This window comes from Spermophilus citellus, assembly GCF_964194105.1.
Source record: "Spermophilus citellus genome assembly, chromosome: 13".
NCBI lineage: Eukaryota > Metazoa > Chordata > Mammalia > Rodentia > Sciuridae > Spermophilus > Spermophilus citellus.
Window position 1 is genome coordinate 81,063,084 of NC_138193.1, and position 22,733 is coordinate 81,085,816.

Here is a 22,733-nt window from a genome sequence, read left to right on the forward strand (position 1 = left end):
TGCTGGCAGTGGGCCAGCTCCCAGGAGAGCCAGAGCCATCCAACCAGTAGCCAGGCCTGAGCCTGGTGTGGAGGCCTGCTGTAGAAGCCCACTCGATGCAGTGCGGCAGCTCCAGAACCCCTAAATCCCTGCACAATCTGCTGACCTCAACCCCTTAATTTCTGATAAGCAGCAGGAAAACAGAAGTGAGGCAGACCTGAATGGGATTGCAGGGCTAACCAATAGTGTTAGTGCCTTTCCAACCTCTAAATTAGCATAAGTAGTTTTTTCAAACCCTGATTTGCATATGAGTTTGGACCAATAGCATTGACCCAAGTGCTAATTATATTAAATTCTTAGACTAGCAAATCCAGGGGGAAAACCTGCTATGGAGTCTCTCTCCCACTCTTGAGAGTACTGTCCCTGTTTCTATTCTTTAATAAATCCTGCTCTTACACTCAACCAGTCTGTTGATCTCATTTTCGAATTTGCAAGACAGGAACCCAGAAAGAAGAAATTGACAGTTGCTAGGGTCTGCTGCAGCACTGGAGGGTATAACCCACCATTAAGAGCTGCAGAAGCCTTGGGTTTATGCAGACCCCCACCTGCCAGCTGAAGCAGAGAAACTCCATTTTTATCTTTTGGTGCCCAACATGGAGATCTTTGGAAGAGTGAGTAAAATGGACCAACAGAGCCATCTTTTTTTCCCCTGAAGTTCTATACTCCTTTTTGAAAAATCTCTATCAAAAATACTGGACACCTGCCAGCCAGTTAAAAGCAGTTAGTGAGGGCCACCAGTCTGAAGGTGTGGGCTCACTGGAGGAGGCTTGCTCATTCCCTTCATCTCTGATGGAGGAATAGTGGTCAAGCTTTGCTTCAGCTTATCTCTGTGTAACACAAACCACATAGACAGATGGGTTCAAGCACCCACTTCCTTTTTTCACTTTCAGACTGACTTAGCCTGATGGTGGAGGGTGCCCTCACCTGTTGGTTGTATCTGAGACAAAAGCCTTAGTCTGATCCAGGTCTTTGGAAAAGAGGTGACCCACTAATCCCCACAGTGTGAGCCAATTGGTCTCTTATTCTCTCTACTCTGTCTCTCATATGTGCCACACAAACCATGTACACCCAGGTTTCTTATGCCCTTCTGAATCCCAATTGTTTCAACAGGATCCATAGAGGTTATTGGGAATTTTTGAGTCCTTGAATGCCTTTTGAGACCTAAACCTCACCCTTGTCCTTTGTGTGCTCCTACTCACAAGGAAGGTTCCATTCCTTAGGTTTCCAAACTCTTCCAGTTTTCCTATGGATAATTTGAAAACCCAACAAACAAAAAAACACATACACTGGGGTTGTAGTTCAGTGGTAGAGCACTTGCCTAGCATATGTGAGGCACTGGGTTCAATTCTCAGCACCACATAAAAATAAATAAAATAAAGGTCCATCAAAAACTAAAAAAAAAAAAAAAAAAAAAAAATTAAACAAAAAATAAATACAATCCAAAGACTCTCAAGCAATTTAAGATCAAATATTTACAATGATCAAGTAAGTATCAAAAAATTTCCAAACATAAATATAAACATCAGAAAGGACTATAAAACTTGTTCAGGGCAAATGACCCTTGTGAAATGTCTCTCCCTTAGTACAATAACTAAATTCCTCCAGGACACAAAACCCTGTCTACAGTGCCTTCATAATTGCAGATAAGCACAGTACAGAAAAAAAAAAAAAAAACAGGATTTTCCTTTTAATAGGGAAATGAATTTAAAAAAGGGGGGGGGGATTCTGGGTCATGAATTGCTAAGAGTGATCAATCCAACCAGCAGGACTCAAGGAGTGGTCACCAATGGCCTTGAGGTCCACAGGGGATAGAAGGATACCTCAATCTGGTTCAGACAATAGAAGGATGTCAAGTGTCACCTTCTTCACCCCTTGTCTTTCAGAAGGGTAATACTCCATCTAGCATAAGTACTCACACACTGCAAGTCCTTTAACCCTCAACCCTGGGAAGAAATACCTAATATTTTTCTGTACTCAAGTCTGACCCACATACAAGTTGGGAATGAGGGAGACAGCCCCCTTGAGGGAAACATAAACTAACACCACCTTCAGCTAGATCTGCAATGAGTAATTGATCAAACTAATTTAAGACAAAAAAAAAAAAAATAGTGTCCAAACTGATAAAGCTTTTTTGTACTCTGGAATTCTGCTTTCTCAGTAAGTTCCTATCTAAATGCTACAGAAAGGAGGAGACAAAGAGAAAGGACTGACTGTGATCCCAATGTGCATTGTGGTCTGATAAAGATGTTCCATGTGCTCCTTTACTAGAGAGATTATGGTCATTTCATTTTTTAGAAAAACCTTCTGTCTTTTGAACTCAGTTTTTCTGGTGAATTCACAATTGGTTCTGCATACTTAAATTCTCTCTTTTTTTTTTTTAGTAGTAGATGGACATAATAACATTTATTTATTTATTTATTTATTTGGTTAAGGTGGCACTGAGGATGGAACCCAGTGCCTCACACGTGCAAGGCAAGTGCTCTACCACTAAGCCACAACCCCATTCCTTAAATTAATTTTTTTCCTAATCATTCTTGTTTCATCTACCTGGAGTTGTTTTAACAGTAGTGATGGTGGAAGTGAATGTGACCCCCACTGAGGACAAGTGGCCATTTGAACCTTTGATTTTAGTGTCCACCATGGCTGATAGACTACTCCTAATGTCTCCAATTGCATAGGTCCTTCTTATGTGTAAGTCATAAAGTAAAAATATGTGACAGGCTCTGTTTTAATTTCTAAAGGGTTAAATCTGATAGGCACTGTAATCTCTTTAGTCTCCTACCTGTGAATATAAAACACCTGGTTAAAGCTACCACATCTTTGTTTCCTGTTTTATGTATATTTGTGCATACCTGTGTATTGTATGTCAAAACTGTATGTATCTATATATTTTTTACATGGTACCAGAATTGGCTTATAGATATGTGAGCACTCATAAAGTTCACGTGAAACTTCAACAAAAAGTCAATTTAAATTGGTAAAAGCAAAAATGTCTTTGAAATTACAAACACATAATTTTCTAGTGAGCAGTCAATACAAAACGTTGGTTTCTATAAAATGTTTGAAGTTTGATGTCCATTGCTTTAAAGGATTTTTCTTTGGTGGGAATAACTGGTTTAAAATGTTAACTAGGTTTGTGTGGTATCCTGGCTTCATGGGTAATGTAAAGTTCTTAACTAAACATTTCTTCATAAATGTCTATTAAAAGAGACATCCAATTATTATCAAGATAATTTCTTATGTCTGTTAGGAAAATCCTAAGTCTTAAAAATTAGTATTTGTACCTGTTTTAAGGTTGTTTAAACAATTACTCCATGACTGGTTAAGTAAGTAACTGATATTTTAGGTTATTCTGATATAGTTGATGCCCTAAATATATGTGGATACACACACACACACACACACACACACACACACACATCTAAGAACTAAATGGTTGAGATTTGTCTAAGTGTTATGTAAGAAATTTATAAAATTAGAGCTTATGTAGGTCTAATATAGGCAAGGTGACCAATTTTCAAACCTGGGTTACATTTGGTTGCTTTGAGTAACTTTATAACTGTTGCCTTTAGTGTTTTGCAAGAGTTCTTCTGAGTTAAGACAAAAAGCCATCACCTACAGGACAGATAGGATATATAATGCTGATTTCCCAGTACCAAAGTCAAAACCCATTACTCCCACTTTAAGACTGGTGAAACTAGTCTGCTGGATGTTTAAAACCATGGAGATCAAAATCAAGGCAGTAAAAGACATAAGGAAAAACCATCCAATATCTTGGCCCTTGCCAGAACTCAGGAAACAATGAAACTTCATTTAGGGCCATGCAACTCTGGTGAGTCACCGGACCTCTTGAGGACCCTAGAGAAAAGAAAGCCAATCAATGCACATTCTGCAAAGAGGAGGGTCATTGAGAGGGTAATGTCCCTGATGCTTACAAAGGAAGCCACATATGGTCAGCAAGACTCTAATCCATCCTGGCAGATGGAAAGCTAAAGGAGCAAAGAGTCTTCTCACAAGTTCCCAAGATTGACTCCTGACAAATCTTAGCTGACTCCTAACAGTAGATATGAACAAGGTCAATTTTGATCAACTTGGTCTTGAACACCTGGCAGAAGAGTATAACCAAAGCAGTCATAGAAGGAAGACAATGTTTTATAACTTAAGACATATGCTGGTGTCAGTTCTTTCAAGTAAGTAAAACTGAGAGGTTTTAAAGGAGAGGGGGGTTCTTAAATAACAGTGCCTGAGAACCATTCTGAAAAACTCCTGCTAAAGTGACAAATCTATTCTAAGTCAACTTGAGACCTAAAAATCTTCCTAACTTTTCCTACATAGGTAAGTTCAATGAATTTTTCATTGGTATTATTTAGCCCCTATATTTATTTATATTACATTTAAAAGATGTAACATGACACATGGACGTCCAAACCAACTTTTCCAAGGAAGTCCTACATGATAGCTAAAGGGGGGGATCCCTCAACCAAACAGGTACACTAATGAAAAAGCTGTTTTACAAAAATAAGATGGCATTATAGGGGCTTGGGGATTCAGCTCAGTTGGTAGAGTGCTTGCCTTGCATGCACAAGGCCCTGGGTTCAATCCCCAGCACCACACACACACACACACACACACACACACACACACAAATGGCATTATAGGGCTAAGGTTGTGGCTCAGAGCTAGAGCGCTCACCTGGTACGCGTGAGGCACTGGGTTCGATCCTCAGCACCACATAAAAAATAAAGATATTGTGTCCACCTATAACTAAAAAATAAATATTAAAAATGGCATTATATATCTTTAACTATAGCTGAAGAGAATGCCTAAGACATTATAGAAATTAAATATTTTTCTAACAACTCTGCTAATGTTTCTAAAGTCTTAAATGACCTCCACTCACAAATCAGTGTCATGTTAAACCCCACCTTAAGCTTTAATAAGTTATTGATCTTCATGGTTTTCAGGGACTTGCTAATAACAAATTGATTTTGTGCTAGTTGTTTACGGAAAATATTACTATCTTGTTTATTGCTGTCTTAATATGATCTCTGCCCTGTATATGGTTCATCCAATCACCTACCAACCAGACTGCCCTGATGTGTGAGATGCTCAAGCTATAAATGGCCTTACAAATGGAATCCAAAACCAAATCCCCCTTCTACTGGAGGCCTTTGAAACAGGCCAGTAGAAGGACTCTGACTGCCATCCCCTGCCCTTTTCAGCCCGAAATAGCCAGAGTAGTCATCGCCCTTTCCCCTAATGGCAGTTTGGGGCACTTCTTCAGGCTGAGAAATGGCAGGCCAGCACCAAAGTGAGCCAGAGTGAGCTGATCTGTCACCAAAATAGCCAGGACTGGGCATGATGTGGATGCTTGCTGCAGAAGCCCACTCCATGCAGCACAGCAGATCCGGAACCTCTAGGCACGCTCAATCTGCTGACCTTAACCCCCTGATTCCTGATGAGCAGCAGGAAAACAGAAGTAGGTCAGACCTGAATTGCAGGGCTAACCAATAGTTTGTTAGTGCCTTTCCAAACCCTAATTAGCAAATACTGAACTGAAATGGCATAGTCCACTGGCTGCCGAGCTGCACAGGCAGCCCAACAATCCCTGCCAAAAGAAGCTCTTGTTCAAGCTGTGGAGGGGCAGAGTGGAGGCCGAGAGCACAGACCTTAGCAGTCTGGTTGGTAGGTGATTATGCCCAGTGGTGACATGATCCAAGCTCACTGGCAAATTCCCCTCTGATACTTGTTGCTAAGTTCACTCTGGTTCATCTTTTCTCCTGTTTTCCATCTTTTTTTAACTTTTTATTCTACTTCCCGGCAACTTCCCTTAAGTTTATATTCCAACCCTTCTATTAAGTCTGTCTTGTTTTTCTTCCTTTTCTCTATATGGGCAATGTTTTTCTGATTGCTCATTCTCTTTCATGATACAGGCTTTTCTTTGGATATTCAGTTGTCCCTGAGAAGCCATTTGGGTTTAAGGGTGAGGGGACTAAAAGGTTGATTAGAGGCTTTAACACATATATGGGGTTTGCTGACCATGAACTTCAACACGAAATGATCTGGCTAGATTCTCTGTTGGGGAACCACTGATGTCAGCATCATTATCTCTTTCCTTCTGGACTGATAAATGAGTTCCAAGAGATTTTCAGTATCCTCTTAAAGATTAGAGGCTGGCTGCTATTGAGAGGAGGTTGGGAGTGAAGGATAAGTTTACTATTGCAAAGGCATATATTCACTCAACCCCTCTGTTTTTGGTGAAGCAGAACGATGAAAAGCACGGGCTAAAATAAGGTGTGGAGGGTCCTGAGCTTCTCCTCCTGCTGAGGACCCAGTGTCCTGCAGAACCCTGTAAAGACCTATAGGAGAAGTGCTGTGTCAGGCTGAAAATAGTGGGTACTAATGGAAATTATGTGATCCTTTAAAATGAGCTAATTCCCTTAAACCTTCTCACTCCTCCCAGATGCCAAATGTCCAGCAAATAAGCATTTACTTTCTGTTAAAAAATTGAAAAGTTCTTCTCTTACAAAATTGAATAAATTGTTTGGAGCTCACTCATCCAGCAATTGTGGTATTTATGAGCTTGCCATCTAACAAATAGTCTCCTGCCCACTCTCCCACAAGCAAAAATTGACGAGTAACTAACAATTAGTGTACAATTGTCACCCAACTTTGCAGATGTCCCATTCTTAAATACAAATAGATCACCAAAGATCATCAGACATTTGAGAAAAGTTTTCTACATGAACAACAACAAAAAAAAAATAGAAAAATAACCCCAGGTGAAAGAAAAAGAACTCAAAGAATAAAAGATAACTTTTTTTTTTAGAAATTCCAATTAGACTATATACACAATGGAACATTACTCAGCAATAAAAGAGAATAAAATCATGGCATTTGTAGGTAAATGGATGGAGTTAGAGAAGATAATGCTAAGTGAAGTTAGCCAATCCCCAAAAACTAAATGCCAAGTGTTTTCTTTGATATAAGGAGGCTGATTCATAGTGGGATGGGGAGAGGGAGAATGGGAGCATATGCTCTGCTATCCAGGGACTCCTTATTCTTAGGAAGCATTCCTGAACCACCTCAGGGGAACCATATTCATGAAAGAAAGACCAAAGCAGGAAATCCCAGATGGCCATGCTGTGTCAGGTAAAGACAGCAAGCTTTAGGTTATGTGGGCCATGATGATGCCCACAGGAAAAATTCTTATTTTTCTCCTTTTTCCTTTTCAATGAAAATCTAACTCATAGGAAATAACACTGCACTTCACCTTGTAAAGAAAGTTCCCCTTTTCCCTCCCTGACTCAGAAAACTAACTAGTAATACTTTAAGGTAGAAAAACTACTTACAACTCAGCTTCCCTGAAGAGTTTATATTTGGCATTCTAAGGATATTTCCAACACCATTCCTGAAATTCCTCTAAAGACCTCTCCCACTTACAGCAGCACTTGCCCAAGACTTCAATAAGGCCTTTTTTCCACTAGCTTTAATATTTTAACTTTCTTGAAAATAGTGTTGGGGGGAAAAAAAAACAACCAAGCGCCAAAATAGTTTTCTAAAAATCTCCTATATTCTACTCCATCTTCAAAAATAAAACAAATCTATAAAATAGAAATTCATCTTTAATTCTAAAATACTCTCAGATAATCTCATACCTTTTCCCTTACAAAATTCAAAATGTTTCCTATCAATCTGTAATTACACTGAAGTTATCTCCTCATACACTTAAACAGCATGCCTAGTCAAAATGGTACAAGAAAGCCTGGGGAGGGTTGCTTAGTGGTAGAGTGCTTGCCTAGGATGCTTAAGGCTCTAGATTTGATCCAAAGAGGGAGGAGGGGAAGGAAAAGGAAACAAAAGAGAAGAGAGAAAAGGAGGGAAGGATGAAAGAGGGAAGAAGAGAAAGAAAAAGAAGGAAAGAAAAAAGTAATGAGTCATTTCTATGTGCCAGGTACTCTATTAACTGCATTACAATAAATCTGAAAAATCTAAGGTTTAACGACAGCTCTGCTGTGTAATGCTGGACATACTAATCAATTACACTCAGTCTTAACGTTAATATTGTTAGATTGTGAGAATAATAATTACTTCATAGGGTTACTATGGGGTTGAAACTAGCTAATGGCTGTAGTAAAGGCTTGGGAGCCACAGCTAGCACCTGGCATGAGCTGCCTAGAGCCAGCACCAATAAAATGGAACCAGAATCAGAATTGTTGCAGGAATAAGAAGCTGGCCCCAATTCCTGGCAAAGAGCTGAAGAATCAAATTAGTATTCTCTTAAGAATCTTCAGCCTTGGGGCTACATCCATTTGGGGAGAAGGCATAGAGAGTATTAAGCAGAAACCTTGGGGCAGACTGGTCCTAACACAGAAACAAAGGTTGTGGATGGGAACAGACTAGTCTCAGGAATGCAACATTTGCTTCAAGTTGGCACTTAGAAACAGTGCAAGAGGGTTGTTCTGAAAAATATGTAATGCTTTATAAATTTTTATTATTAAATACATACACACACACTAACACACATAGATACCCATCCCCACCCAGAGATGAATTTATATGATGCATGACTGAATAGAAGACAGAATAGATGAGAGGGCAGAAACATCAGAGAGAGCAAAAATCAGAGAGGCCATATAAGGTGACAGCTAATCATTTAGGCTTTAAAAACAAAATGCCAGATTCAAATCTTGGTTCCATCACTTATCTTTCAGTGTAAACTCAAACAAGTTAAATAATTTTTCTGAGCCTAATTTTCCTCCTAGGTAAATGCAGGTAACGGTAGTATCTACCTCATAAGATTGTTGAAAGTATTAAAAGTGTGTGGTGTGTGTGTGTGTGTGTGTGTGTGTGTGTGTGTATGGCACTTAGAAGAATTCCTAGCACAGAGGAAGCATAAGTTTCCTAATCTATAAAATGGGGACAATTAAATTTATTACCTCACAAGTGATTAGACAAATTAAGTAAATTAAACCTATAAAGTGCTAAGTACATAATAAATCAATAAATACTAGCTATTTTCCTTAAAATATGGGTGGATACCAAAAAGAAATTTTAAACTTGGGAAAATATTTCATAATGGAATTTAACAAAGTATTGTGAGAATCCTTACTCCCATTTTAATGCTGAATATATTACTAGGAAACCATGAGAAACTTGGCATACTTATCCATTTTCCAATATGTAAAATGCATCTGAATAATTCCATCTCTTAGATCTGTCAAAGGATTCAAGTTACAGATATGAAATACAGACAAAAAAGAAAGAAAAAAACAACTAAAACAGCAATTTAAAATAATATTCCTCTTGAGTACTCATTTACTGACAAAGAAAATATTAAAACTAATAGCCTAAAGATTGGTAATCAGAAAGCTATATATGAGGCTGGGGTTTTAGCTCAGAAGTTGAGCGCTTGCCTCTATGTGTGAGGCACTTCAATCCATAACACCACATCAAAATAAATAAATAAAAATATTGTGTCTATCTACAGCTAAAACAAAATACTTTTAAAAAGCCATTTATGGGGGCTGGGGTTGTGGCTCAGTGGTAGAGTGCTCCCCTCACACTTGTGAGACCCTGGGTTCAAACCTTAGCACCACATAAAAATAAATAAGTGAAATAAAGGTATTAAGTCCAACTACAACTAAAAAATAAATATATAAAAAAGCTATGTGTGGTTTTACCTACAGAGAAAACACCATTTTTATAATTTAAAAGATGGGCACTCAGGGGCTGGGGCTGTAGCTCAGTGGTAGAGCCCTTGCCTAGTATGTGTGAGACACTGGGTTCAATTCCCAGCACCACATACAAATAAGCAAATAAAATAAAAGTCCATCAACAACTAAAAAATACTTTTTAAAAAGGCATTCTGTCCATCTACAACTACTAAAAAATTTTTAAAAAAAGAAAAAATAATTCTCAGTACCACATATAAATAAATAAAATAAAGGTCCACTGACAACTAAAACATTTTTAAAAATAAAAAGATGGGCAATCAGAGAGACACTTGCTGCAATGTGCTTTCTAAAGAACAGAACAAATGTTGCCACAAAATTTAAAAGTCAACTAATTGAAACCCAAATGAGCAGAATTTTTATTTAGTCCATATGTAGACTAAGACAGTAGAGAAGTCAAGAAAATTCTGAGGAGGTGGTTGTGGTCAGCAAAGTCAACTGCTCAGAGGCCAAGGCAACAATTGGCAAGTGTCCACAAGATCTAGCAGGATTTAATTGGTGGATCTAGACAAAATAATTGTATGAATGGTTGGGGTTGTGGAAAATACTAGATAAATCACAGCACAACACAGGAGAGGACATATATAAAGAGCAAAAGACAAAGATTAGTCTTTAACCTTGACTTAAGATAAGTTTTCCCTATTTGGAGATATTCAAACTGAGATTTTTTTTCTCTGAGCTATAATTTATTCTAATAGCAGTAGGGCACATTGATATTGGGGATTTATTCTTCAAAGACTATTACTGGATTATCATTAACCCAAAGTGAATAGGATAACCTTAGTCTTTCTACCTAAAAGATTTTAAAATACAAAAATTTAAGAAGATATATATGAAAGTATAAATGGAATGATGTTTCACTTAAACTACTTCTCAGAGATTCTTGACCAACAATGAAGATTTAAGACCTTGTTTGGAGATGTGATATGGGTACCAGTATCTATCCCAAAAGATTATGTGGACTAGGGTTTAAGAAACCACCTGGAAATTCTTCTGCTGAGTTCTGACTGACCACAGATATCATTCATCCAAATATATATCCAGGACTGTCTAGAAATATAATGTGAGCCATATGCATAATTAAAATTTTCTAGTACACACATTAGAAAGTAAAATAACAGGTAAAATTAAATTAATATTGTTCAATTAACCCAATAGCCAATGTAGTATTCAACATAATCCATATAAAAATTATTGCTGAGATAAATTACTTTCTTTCATACTAAATCCTTGAAATCTGGTATGTATTTATATTTCTATGTGAACTACCCTCATCTGAAATGTTCAATGGCCATATGTGGCTAGTGACTTTCATATTGAACAAATATGGACAGCACAGATCTAAAATCCAGATCACCTGGAATCAAAAACATAGGCTGTCCTGTTTACATATGTAATTGTGACATAAAGAACCATGTCTGGCACATAACTAGCCCTCAAAAAATATGTGTTAAATGATTGAGTGAATGAATGTACTGGGTTTATATACATATTTTCAAAAACAAAATTCCTGTGACACAAAATTCTAATTGCATTATTAGAACTATTAGGAAAAACATATAATTATATTAAACTCAATTCTAGTCTCAATAATAGTTTAATGATATACAGTTAATAAGCACAAATTTCCAAACAGGTACATACTTTTCAAATACATTATAAACACATTTTACTGCCAATAGGGATTTGTATTCTATAATCACTTTAAAATTATATTCTTAAATATTTAGCAATTTAAAATGCTATTAAATTCCACTAGCAAAATCAAATGAACTCCTTTTCTCTCCAGAATGAATGAATGTCACATTCATTAAACTTACACAATTTTCACATATTCCACTAATATTTGCAAATAAAATGCTTTTCATCCACTGCCAAATTTACCCTAACAGTGGAGAAAGAATATGCCAAATGTAGCTTCAAATCTTGGCAAATAGTTAAATTATACTATTTTACAAAAGGCTTAACCCCAAAAGTACTGAGTTTATTCAGTTATACATGAAAAGGGCCCAGAGTAGCTGATACTTAGTAACAAAGGCTAGAGAGAAAAGCTTACCTTGTCTGCTAAAAGCTCTCGTATCTTGCTTGCTTGAACTCTAAATTTCATAAGCTGAGACTCCAGAGCTGCGCATCGCTCTTTCCAATCTATTGGTCCTTCTGGATCAGAAGGCTCTGCCATAATTATTCTAAAAAAGAAAGCATTCAAACAGCATAACATCAGCACTTAAGATAATCCATTAAATCACCCAATGCACCCATCTAATGATATCCAGCCACAAGTTTTAAATTCTAAGATAAATTCCACAAGCTGGTGTATTTTATGGAAAGAACTGAGTGAGACAGGCCAGGGGTGGAAGCCCCACTGTGTTACCTACCTTTTTTTTTTTTTTAAAGAGAGAGTGAGGGGAGAGAGAGATAGAGAGAGAGAGAGAGAGAGAGAGAGAGAGAGAGAGAGAGAGAATTTTTTTTAATATTTATTTTTTAGTTCTCGGCGGACACAACATCTTTGTTGGTATGTGGTGCTGAGGATCCAACCCGGGCCGCACGCATGCCAGGTGAGCGCGCTACCGCTTGAGCCACATCCCCACCTTTTTTTTTTTTAGTTGTTGTCAATGGACCTTTATTTTATTTATTTATATGCAGTGCTAAGAATTGAACCCAGTAACTCACACATGCTAGGTAAGAACTCTACCACTGAGCCACAACCCCAGCTCCTCAAATTCAGCTTCTTTTTAAAAAAATATGTATTTATTTATTCTAATTTGTTATTCAGGACAGCAGAATGCATTTCAATTCATAGTACACATACAGAGCACAATTTTTCATGTCTCTGGTTGAACACAAAGTAGAGTCACACCATTCATGTCACCATACATAGAGTAATTATGTCCATCTCGTTCCACCATCTTTCTTACCCCCATGCCTCCTCCCTTCCCCTCCCTCCCCTTTGCCCTATCGAAAGTTCTTTCATTCCTCCCATGCTCCCCCAGACATCCCCAATATGGATCAACATCCACATATCGGAGAAAACATTCGGCATTTGGTTTTTTGGGATTGGCTTACTTCACTTAGCATGATACTCTACAACTATATCCATTTACCTGCAAATGCCATGATTTTAATTCTCTTTTAGTGTCTCAATCTGGAAAAAGAAAGATGCTGACAATCACAAACCATCCTTCCTCACTGGTAAATTGTGAGGAACAAATTAAATATTTGCTGTTTCTTACAGAACTCTGGATAGTATAATAGCACAGCACAGAGTACTATTATTGTTTTAACTCTGTCCAACAGATAGATTTTTAAAATCCATAGCTTACAATTTTACCACACTCTTAAATTTACAGAAGTATCACAGTTTGATTCAATTGGTAGCATAATAAAATAACATAAAAGAAACACCATACCAGTGCTACAAATATATATTAGATTTGTTCTAAAATTATTACTTAGCACCACTCTGAATTTGTCCAAGACCAGGCTATCCTTCAAGCCAGAAATTCTTTGGCATATTTATCTAGGTAAGTTATGATCCTGACAAGTGTGCATAATTTTTATTGGTGTAAGAAGAGAAAACCTATAAATATGAAATTTGGAATCATCTACATTAATCTGGACTCAGTATTTTCCATGATATTAACTTTCCTTTTGGAGGAGAAACACTATAGGGAGGAAGACAAGAGGCCAGGGAACTGGTTTTTAAATAGGTGTTACTTCATTAAGCATTGATTGTTTCTGGCTCTGAGATTCATAAAAGCAACTTTAAATGTTGCTCTTTTTTTTTTTTCAGTGCTGGGAAACAAACTCAGAGCCTCACACATGCTAGGCAAATGTTGTACCAATGAGGTACCTCCTCAGCCCATTGTTAATGTTTTATTGAGTTATTAAAATAAAAGGTTTAAATAATGTATTTCTGAATTGTTCTTGCTATGAACTGATAAAATTTGCTTTAGGAATGGATCTCCTGCAGAGCCAAACCCCAGACATGAGGAGCATGTTACCCCTGGAGGGTCCTGAAGTTGAAAAATGTTATTTTATAAAAATACAACCAAGTTTATTCCCAGTATTTAGTGTCATTTATCCCCCTCCCTAAATCTACACCAACTTTTAAAAAACTGTGTGCTAATAAAATCCCACTGAAAGATTTTCCTAGGATAAGTATTGGTTTGTGCATAATGTACTTTTTTATATTAATACTGACATTATCACTCAATCTTTTAGAAACAAATAAAAAAAGCAGAATTGTTCTACGAAGGCTACAACTTTTATTAAAAGTATCCCACCATGTCAAAGCCTCCAGATACCTTTCAATCCCAGCTACAGTTTAAGGAAAGTTCATCATGGTAGAGCTGATGTCATTCTCTTCTTGTTTCTTTGTGTCTACAGCATCCTTGCTTCGCTGTTTTATCCGTGTTTTATTTGTTTGTTTTTTAGAATATTAGCCTTGTAAATAATCTTTTTCATTTCCCATATTAGCATTTACTATTAATGATTCACTTCAGCATTGATGCTTTAGGAGTAGAAATGTAATTTGCCAAACACAAACTTTTTATCATTCTACTATTTGATTTCTCTCATTATTAGCTTTAAAAGAGACAGGGAAAGAAAATATGGATGAAATATTAAAAAATAAAAAGCAGTCATGAAACAGCCATCCTTAATTCTTGATCCATTCATACAATTGTGCAGAAATGTAGGGACACTTTTCTGTCTTAAGCAACTAGAAGTCTATTTCATGCTGGTTAAATCTTGATCTCCATTTATACCCCCTTGTTTATGTTCTAGTGTAAAATGGCTACAGATTTTGTTTTGTTTGTTGCAGTGTTAGGGATAGAACCCAGGTCCTTGCTCATGCCACTGAGCTACATTCCCAGCCTACAGTCAAAAATAACATAAGGAGTACATATTTCTCAGCAAATTAATAAAATGAATCAAGGTAATATACCATATGAAAACCACACAATCATCTCAACAACTCAGAAAAACGCTTAAGAAAATACATAGCCCCCATAATAAAGGCATTCAACACACCAGCAATAGAAGGAAATTTCTCCCTTGGAGCTAGGAATATAGCACAGTTGGTAGAGTGCTTGCCTCTCATGCACAAGTCCCTGGGTTCAATCGCCAGCACGGCCCACCCCCTCCTCAGAAAAAAGAAGAAGGAAATTTCCCCAACCTAATAAATGACATCTATAAAAAGCCCACGGTTCACATCATACACACTGGTAAATGATTGAAAGTTGTCCCAATAAAGTCATGAACAAGACAAGGATGTCTGCTTTCATTACTTCTATTCAGCATTTCAACATGGTACTAGAAAGGGCAAGAAAACAAAATAAAAAGCAACCAGGTTGGAAAGAAAGTAAAACTATCTCCATTTGCAGATGACATGCATGATTCCTTAGAATTATTCTAAGGAATAGTGAGTTGAGCAAGATTTCAGGAAACTGAATCAATATATAAAAAATCAATTGTTCTTCTGTATACTCGCAAGGAAAAATTCAAAACCTAAATTAAGAAAATGTACCCTTTACTCTATCATCAAAATCAATAAAATACAAAACTTGCTAAATTTGCAAGACTTGTACTTTGAAAACTCCAAAAAATCCATGAAAGCCATTAAAGATCTACATAAATGAAAGAAATTGCATACTCATGGATTGGAAGACTGAATCTGTGAAGATGGCATATTTAATGCAATCCCTTCAAAAAGTGCAACTATTTCTTTTGCAGAAACAAGTTAATCCTAAAATTTAGAGGGAAATTCAAGGGACCTAGAATAGCCAAAATAATTTTTTAAAAGTTTAAGGACTCACACATTTAACTTTCTAAACTTACTGCAAAGGCACAAATCATAGGACTGCAGGATACTTGCATAAGGATAGACATAATATATAGGTCAATGGAATAAAGTTGAATCTAGAAATAACATTTCACCTTTACACTCAACTGACTTTTGGCAAGGGTATCAAGACAACTCAATGGGAGAAAGAATAGTATTTTAAACAAACAATGCTTAGACAGTTGGATGCCCAAATGCACAAGAATTAATTTGGATCCTTACTTCATATACCATATACACAAATTAACCCCAAAAGGATCAAAGACCTAAATGTAAGGGCCAAAGTTCTAAAACTCTTTGATGAAAACAGGTATAAATCTTCAGGAGCTTGAACCAGGACATAGTTTCTTAGATATGTTCTAAAGAACAAATAACTGAAATTGATAAATTAGACCTCATCAAAATTTAAAAATTGTTGGCTGGGGTTGTGGCTCAGTGGGAGAGCGCCTGCCTAGCATGTGTGAGGCACTGGGTTTGATTTCAACACCACATATAAATGAATAAAATAAAGATCCATCAATATCTTTAAAATTGTTTTTAAAAAAATTAAGAATTGGAGCTTAAAAGGACACAATCAAGAAAGTTAAAAAAATTACAAAATGGAGAGGGAGACAGCATATTTGCAAATCATGTACTTGATAAGGGGCTTGTGTCCAGAAGATATAAAGGACTCTACAATTCAGCAGTAAAAAGAGACAACCCAATTGAAAAATGGCCAAAGTATCTGAATAGACATTTCTCCAAAGGAGATAAAAATGGCCAATAAGCACATGAAAAGATGTTCACCATCATTCACTATACAAGAAAGTGAAAAATCAAAGCCATAAGGACATTCTATTTCATACCAAATAGGATAGATAAAATGAAAAAGAACATATACTAACAATTGTTGGTCAGAATGTGAAGAAATTGGAACCCTCATATATTACTAGTGGTATTGCAAAAATATTGCAGCTGCTTTGGAAATAGTTTAACAGTTCCTCCAAAGTTCAGTTACCTTATGACCCAGCAACTCCAATATGAAGTATAGAGCCAAGGGAATTGAATACATGGTTCTCACAAAAACCTGTGCACAGATATTTATAACATCCTATCATAAAAGCCAAAAAGAGGAAACAACCCAGTGTCCACCCTCAAGTGGATGGATAAACAAAATGTGATATAAACAACAATGGAATATTATTCAGATACAAAAAGGAATTAAATACCACTACAGCCTATAAAAATGGATCTACCTTGAAACATTATTATAAGTGAAACAAACCAGAAAGAGAGACAGAAAGCAGTTAGTGGTTCTCAGGGGCTATGATAAAAGGGCAATGGGGACTGGGATTTCTTTTGGGGGGTGATAAAATAATCTAGAATTAGATTGTGGTGATGATTGCACAACTTTGAAAATATACTAAAAATCACTGAATTGCACAGTTTTAGAAGGGTAAATTTTATGGTTTCTGAATTACATCTTGATAAAAAGCACAAATTTATGAACAAATAAAGAAAAAGTAGTAGTTTAAGTGGATGTACACTAAAAACACATTTACAAATAGATCATTTAATGATCCATTATATGTGGTTATTATCTCTTCCAAGAATGTCATCATTAACTCAAATAATTAAGAGGTAACTGTTGGGCCAGGGTTGTGGTTCAGTGGTAGAGCGCTTGCCCAGCATGCATAAGGCACTGGGTTCAATCCCCAGGACCATATAAAAAATGCTAAATAAAGGTATTGTGTCCATCTACAACTAAAAAAAGTTTTTTTAAAAAAGGGTAACTTAACTTCAAAAATAAAAGCATCATGCATATAGCTTACCTAAAACACTTTGCTATGAAAAAAAGACACAACAAATAACATCAAAACTAAACACACCTATTTTTCAGTTATGCTAATTATGTATTTTACAATGAGGTAGTAATGCTTTAAGAATTTTATTATATTGGCACTTAACATCTGCATTCCATTTTAATTGGGTCATAGTAAAAAAAATTCAAAACTGCAGGAGAAGCAGTGAAGACAGACTATAACCCCAGCTACTAGGGAGGCAGGAGGACTACCAAGCTCTAGGTCAACCTGGGCAACTTGGTAAGACCCCCCACCTCTTGAAATAAAAATATATTTTTAAAGGGGCTGAGGATGTAGCTCCATGTTATAACACTTCCCCAGCATGTGTGGGTCCTGGATTCAATCTTTAATACCACCAGAAAAAATTTTTTTCAAAGCTTCAGATTGGTCCACACTGAGGTCTAGACACCTGGTTTCCTCATTTCATTCTATAATATCAGTGTATAAAAGTACAGAAGTAGCTTGCACTAATGCATTATATTGAGTAGTTAAGAATTCTATGAACAATAAATATTACCACCGATGTTATAGAACTATACCATTTGGGGGGCTATAACCAATATATATTCTGAATCTGAAAGTGCTCTATCTTCTCTGCAGGGGACAAGAAAAAGTCTTGAGTTTTCCAAATACCTTCAATAACTTTTGAAAATACATACTGACACAAAATAAACTGTTTACAATTGTGGAATGAATGCTCTTTTCTCTGAATCTCTGACTTCCTGTTTCTCTTACAAAACCCCAGAAGTAAAGATTCATCTCCTTTGGTTTACTCTGATGGAGTTCAGAGTTAACCTCTCACATTCTTTAGTTCTCTTCTCTTAAGGGACAGCTTAACTGGATCAGGTAACTGTGCTCTTCTTTTTTTTTTTTTCCTTTTTAGCAGAAAAGATGCCTTTCTTGACCAGACTGAGACATGCCTTGTTTAAAGAACCTTACCGCCACCACCTAGCCCCACTTCGGCCACGCCTGCCCTTCGGTGGCACTGCCCCAAACAGCCTGCTCCTCGCCCCACACTCCTCAGGCACGCACTGAGCGGTGCGTCCAGACTTGCAAAGATAGGAATTTTCACAAAGAAAGTAGTGACCCGCAGGTAGCCCAGCACTAGTGCTTTCACAGCACAGATGGTTCGACTTCTCTTCTCAGTGTCTCGCGCTCAGAATACCACGGCTAAAATGTTCCATCTTTTAAAAAGTGGTCTATTGGGGCTGGGGATGTGGCTCAGCGGTAGCGCGCTCGCCTGGCATGCGTGCGGCCCGGGTTGGATCCTCAGCACCACATACCAACAAAGATGTTGTGTCCGCCGAGAACTAAAAAATAAATATTAAAATTCTCTCTCTCTCTCTCTCTCTCTCTCTCTCTCTCTCTCTCTCTCTCTCTCTCTCTCTCCTCTCTCACTCTCTCTTTAAAAAAAAAAAAAATTGGTCTACTGACTTCGGGGACAGCGTAGTTTCACGGTAGGTCACCTTAGGGCACTTTGACGTCCCGGCAACTCGAGGTGTAGAAAATGGCTCTTTAAAGTTTTGAGAAGTTTCTCCCGGGTGATCACAGTGGGGCTCCCCATAAGCCGAGGCCAAGCCGCAGCATCCCTAACTGCGGGGGCATCTCTAACCTGGGGCCCCGCTGTGCCCACAAGGACCACAGGCGCAGGGCCAGAAACCCGGGCTCTGGGTTTTCAAACAAAACGTCACAGGAGCCCAGGGGACGTAGGGGTGCGGGCCACCGCCCCCAACCCACCCCTGCAGAAGAGACCCAGACCTGGGGGCAGACCCGGGCTGCAGCGGGAGACTTGGGGTCTAGAGCTGCGCCAGCCGCTCCATCCTCCGGATCCCAGCCGCGGGCTCGGCCCGCGGTCCCCATCCTCCGCTCCATGAGCCCCGCGGACGGCACTCTCCCGAGGGGGCGGGGATCCCGGAGTGGCCGAGACGCTGGGGTCGTCCCCCGGCTCCGGGTACTTCCCTTCTGCTTACCTCTGCTGCGGGTCCCCGGTGGCAGCACCCAATGTCCCAGCCGGCTGCGCCTGATCCCGGGCTTCCCGGGCTCCCCGGGCTCTCCCGGCTCTCAGCCCGCGCCCGCCTCTCTAGGAGCCCCCGGCGGGCGGGGAAAGGGCGCCACCCCTTCCCGGGACTGGCGGCCGGGATAGCCAATCGGGGACCACGGACGACCACCCGTCGTCACTGAAGAGTGTGTCTATAACTTTGGCTCTTCCCAGTCTCCTTTCCAAGTAGTTCTGTCCTGACCCGTGTACCCCGAGCCTTCCTCACATCTAGACCTCAGACCTTGTTGTAGAGGTCGGTCACGTACTTTCTAGTGCCTCTGCCCGGCTGGACTATTATTATACCATCCTCCTGCTTAAGTCTCCCAGTCTGAAATCTCTCTTGTTGAGTCCATCCTTCATGCTCCAGGCGAGTTAATTGTCCTTAAGGGCAGTTTTGTTTTACACCTTGCCAGAAACCTTCATTGACTTCCTTTTGCTCAAATTACCAAGAACAGATTCCCTTGTCCAGTGTTCAAGGCCTCCATTCTACCTGCTCAGGTTTATTGTTCACAGCTGCCTTTACACCTGAGACCACTGCTGTGCACCTCCCCACCCCCAAGGACGCCCCCTGGGAACATTTACAAGCTATTTCCTTTGCATGCCGCCTTTGAAAGTTTTAACTATCCCTTAAGACACAGTTCAAAACCATGCCTCTCTCTCCACCTAGCAGAAATCTATTGTTTCTGCTCCCTGAACATCTAGGGTTTTGCCCCTCTTGGCACTTACTCCCTATCTCTCTACCAGACTGCAAGCCTTTGAAAGCAAGGATTTGCATATTGCATGAATGGTATTTTAAATCTAACTGGATTTTACATCCCAAGCTGAGGTCAGTTCAGGGTAAAAGGAGAGGAGAGAGGAGGGGGACAAATTCTGAAAGTTATGGGTAATTCTTCCCAGGTCACAAAACTAGGTCAGACAAATTACTCCCTTTGATTCACAGTTGGTCAACAAAGAATCCCAGAAGGCTTTTTTCACTGCAATCTTTTTTTTTTTTAAGGTGATCTCATAAAGAAAAAAAATTCACAAAACAGATTTACAAAGTTCCTCAAAGGGAGGACAATAAGTGAAAACAAATAAAAGGCCAGCAAGTGAGGAGACGAGTATCAGGCTTCCATATTTCTTCCAGATGAGCACTAATTTTGGACTAGATCCCAGACTACCCCCACACATCAAATTCCTTTTGCCTTCTGTGGGAGCTGATGATGCATATCATATGAAAAATTGTCTCCAAACAGCCTTGGCAAACAAGCAGGCTGAACTGGGCTTATTTTACAGAGCACGCAGGAGTTAAATAAACAGAGTTTAAGTGACTTGCATAATTTAACACAGCAAGTCAAAAGAGACCAAGCAGGAGAAAAAGAAAGAATGCTAAAATAGAATCACTTCCCTCTTGTGAGTCAGAAATACTGAATAGACTTTAGAGAACTGAGTGAATAAGATCACTCATGAAAAGCAGTTTTCTAAACACGGGTGCCACCCCTGTAAGGCTCAGCCAACATTAACTTACTGTCACCTTTTTCTGGAAAAATGACAAACTGAATCTGTTGGCTCTGGAGAAAAATGTGGACCAGCATCCTGTTTCTGGCTGTGCTAAGAAAAATACATGGTACAACGGAATATTATTCATCAATAAAAATAAATAAATAAATAAAAGTACTAATACATGTTGCACATTGGCTAAGTGTTGAAAAATAGGCTAAATGAAAGAAGCCAATCACAAAACAGCATTTAGTTTATGACTCCATTTATATGAAATGTCCAGAAGAGGCAAACCCAGAGAGACAGTCAATTAGTGGCTGGGAAGGATGGAGGTGATGGCCAATGGAAGCAAGCTTTCTTTTTGGGGCAAAAAAAATTCTAAAATTAGTAGTGATAGTTGAACAAACTTGTGAATATGCAAAAACCCATGGGCATTTATAATTTAAATGGGTGGATTTTATTTTATATGAATTATATCTCAAAGATGTTTTTAAAAAGAAAAGTACCTGTCAGTTTTGGGTTTTATATTAGGTAGCCATGGAAAGAAAATATCTCTGAACAGATTTCATGAATGTTCATAGTGATACTACCCTTGTTTTATACCTGTTTGTCTTAGTTTATTTGCTATTATTGGATTTCTTCCTTTCATGTTTTAATCAGCTTTTCATAGCTGTGACCAAACTACTTGACAAGAACAACTTAAAGTAGGAAAGATTTATTTTGGCTTACAGTTTCTGAGGATTCAGTCCATGTTCTTCTGACTCCAAGGCAGTATTATATCATGGTAGAAGTGTATTGAGGAGTCAAGCCATCAGCTAGTGGGAGCCAGAATGGACAGAGAGAGAAATGAAAGGGCAGGAGAGACGATAAACACTTTCTATGCGCTCAGGTAGGAACTTCCTCCAATTAGGTCCTACTTCAGTAGTCCATTATCAGCGCAATAATCCACCAAGTGGATTAATCCACTGATGAAGTCAAAACCTTCATAACCCAATCATTGCCTAAAAGCCCCACCTCTGAATTTTGCTGCATTGAAGACCATACTTTGAACATGAGATTTGGGGAGGACATTCTAGACCCAAACCATGAAGCCAGATTTAAAGTTAGGTAATCAGTGTAGTTAGGTAAATCGGGTCTAATATCGAGTGATATCTAAAATGGAGGCCATGAGGATGAATTCCCGGAAAAGTTGAGCAACTCTTGAAATGTTAATAAAGTCCAGGAAATAGCCCCCAGCAGATTTGAAGATAGCCCATCCCAAAGAAGTGTTAATGAAGTCCTTCCTGACCAGATTACTTCTTTGGCCCACCTGTGTCCCACCCTCGGGCCTTCCCACCTACATTCCATCACCAAAACTATAAAATGGAGAGACAACCGCACTTCCATGGATTCCTCTTGGGTCCCCTTCTTCCTCCGGGAGGGAGAAGTCTTTTCTGCTGTCCTTTAAAAAACTTCTAATTTCTACTCTGACCTCACCTCGGCATGCTTCTCTGGTGTTATTCTTCAACATTGGGGAAGCAAGGACTCGTCACCGGTCAACAGCAGTAACAACCATAGTACCCCACTATACTGTAAGTGCCACAAGAGAAGAAACACTGTCTGGTTTTGCTTTCATATATATCCACCATCTAGCACAGGGCCTGGCACATAGTAGATACACAATAAATACTTGTTGAATGAATATGCACTGTAAGTATATCCTGAACAAAGGTGGCAAGGAATACATTTTCTTGAATATTGATTATATTCCAGGCACTGTA

At 38.5% G+C, this 22,733-nt stretch overlaps 1 protein-coding gene across 2 annotated transcripts in view; it reads right to left on the reverse strand.

Annotated features, from left to right (window-relative positions):
* The window catches only part of PLEKHH2 (pleckstrin homology, MyTH4 and FERM domain containing H2), a 116,795-nt gene extending 97,094 nt beyond the window's left edge, over positions 1-19,701 (reverse strand). For both annotated transcript variants that reach the window (XM_081264070.1, XM_081264071.1), the window contains exons 1-2: positions 19,427-19,701; positions 11,830-11,959 (exon numbers count right to left, since the gene is read on the reverse strand). In XM_081264070.1, the coding sequence (XP_081120196.1) occupies positions 11,830-11,952 (123 nt within the window). In that variant the 5' untranslated portion in view covers positions 11,953-11,959; positions 19,427-19,701. The remainder of the gene's footprint in view (positions 1-11,829; positions 11,960-19,426) is intronic.
* Between the last annotated feature and the right edge of the window lie 3,032 nt (positions 19,702-22,733).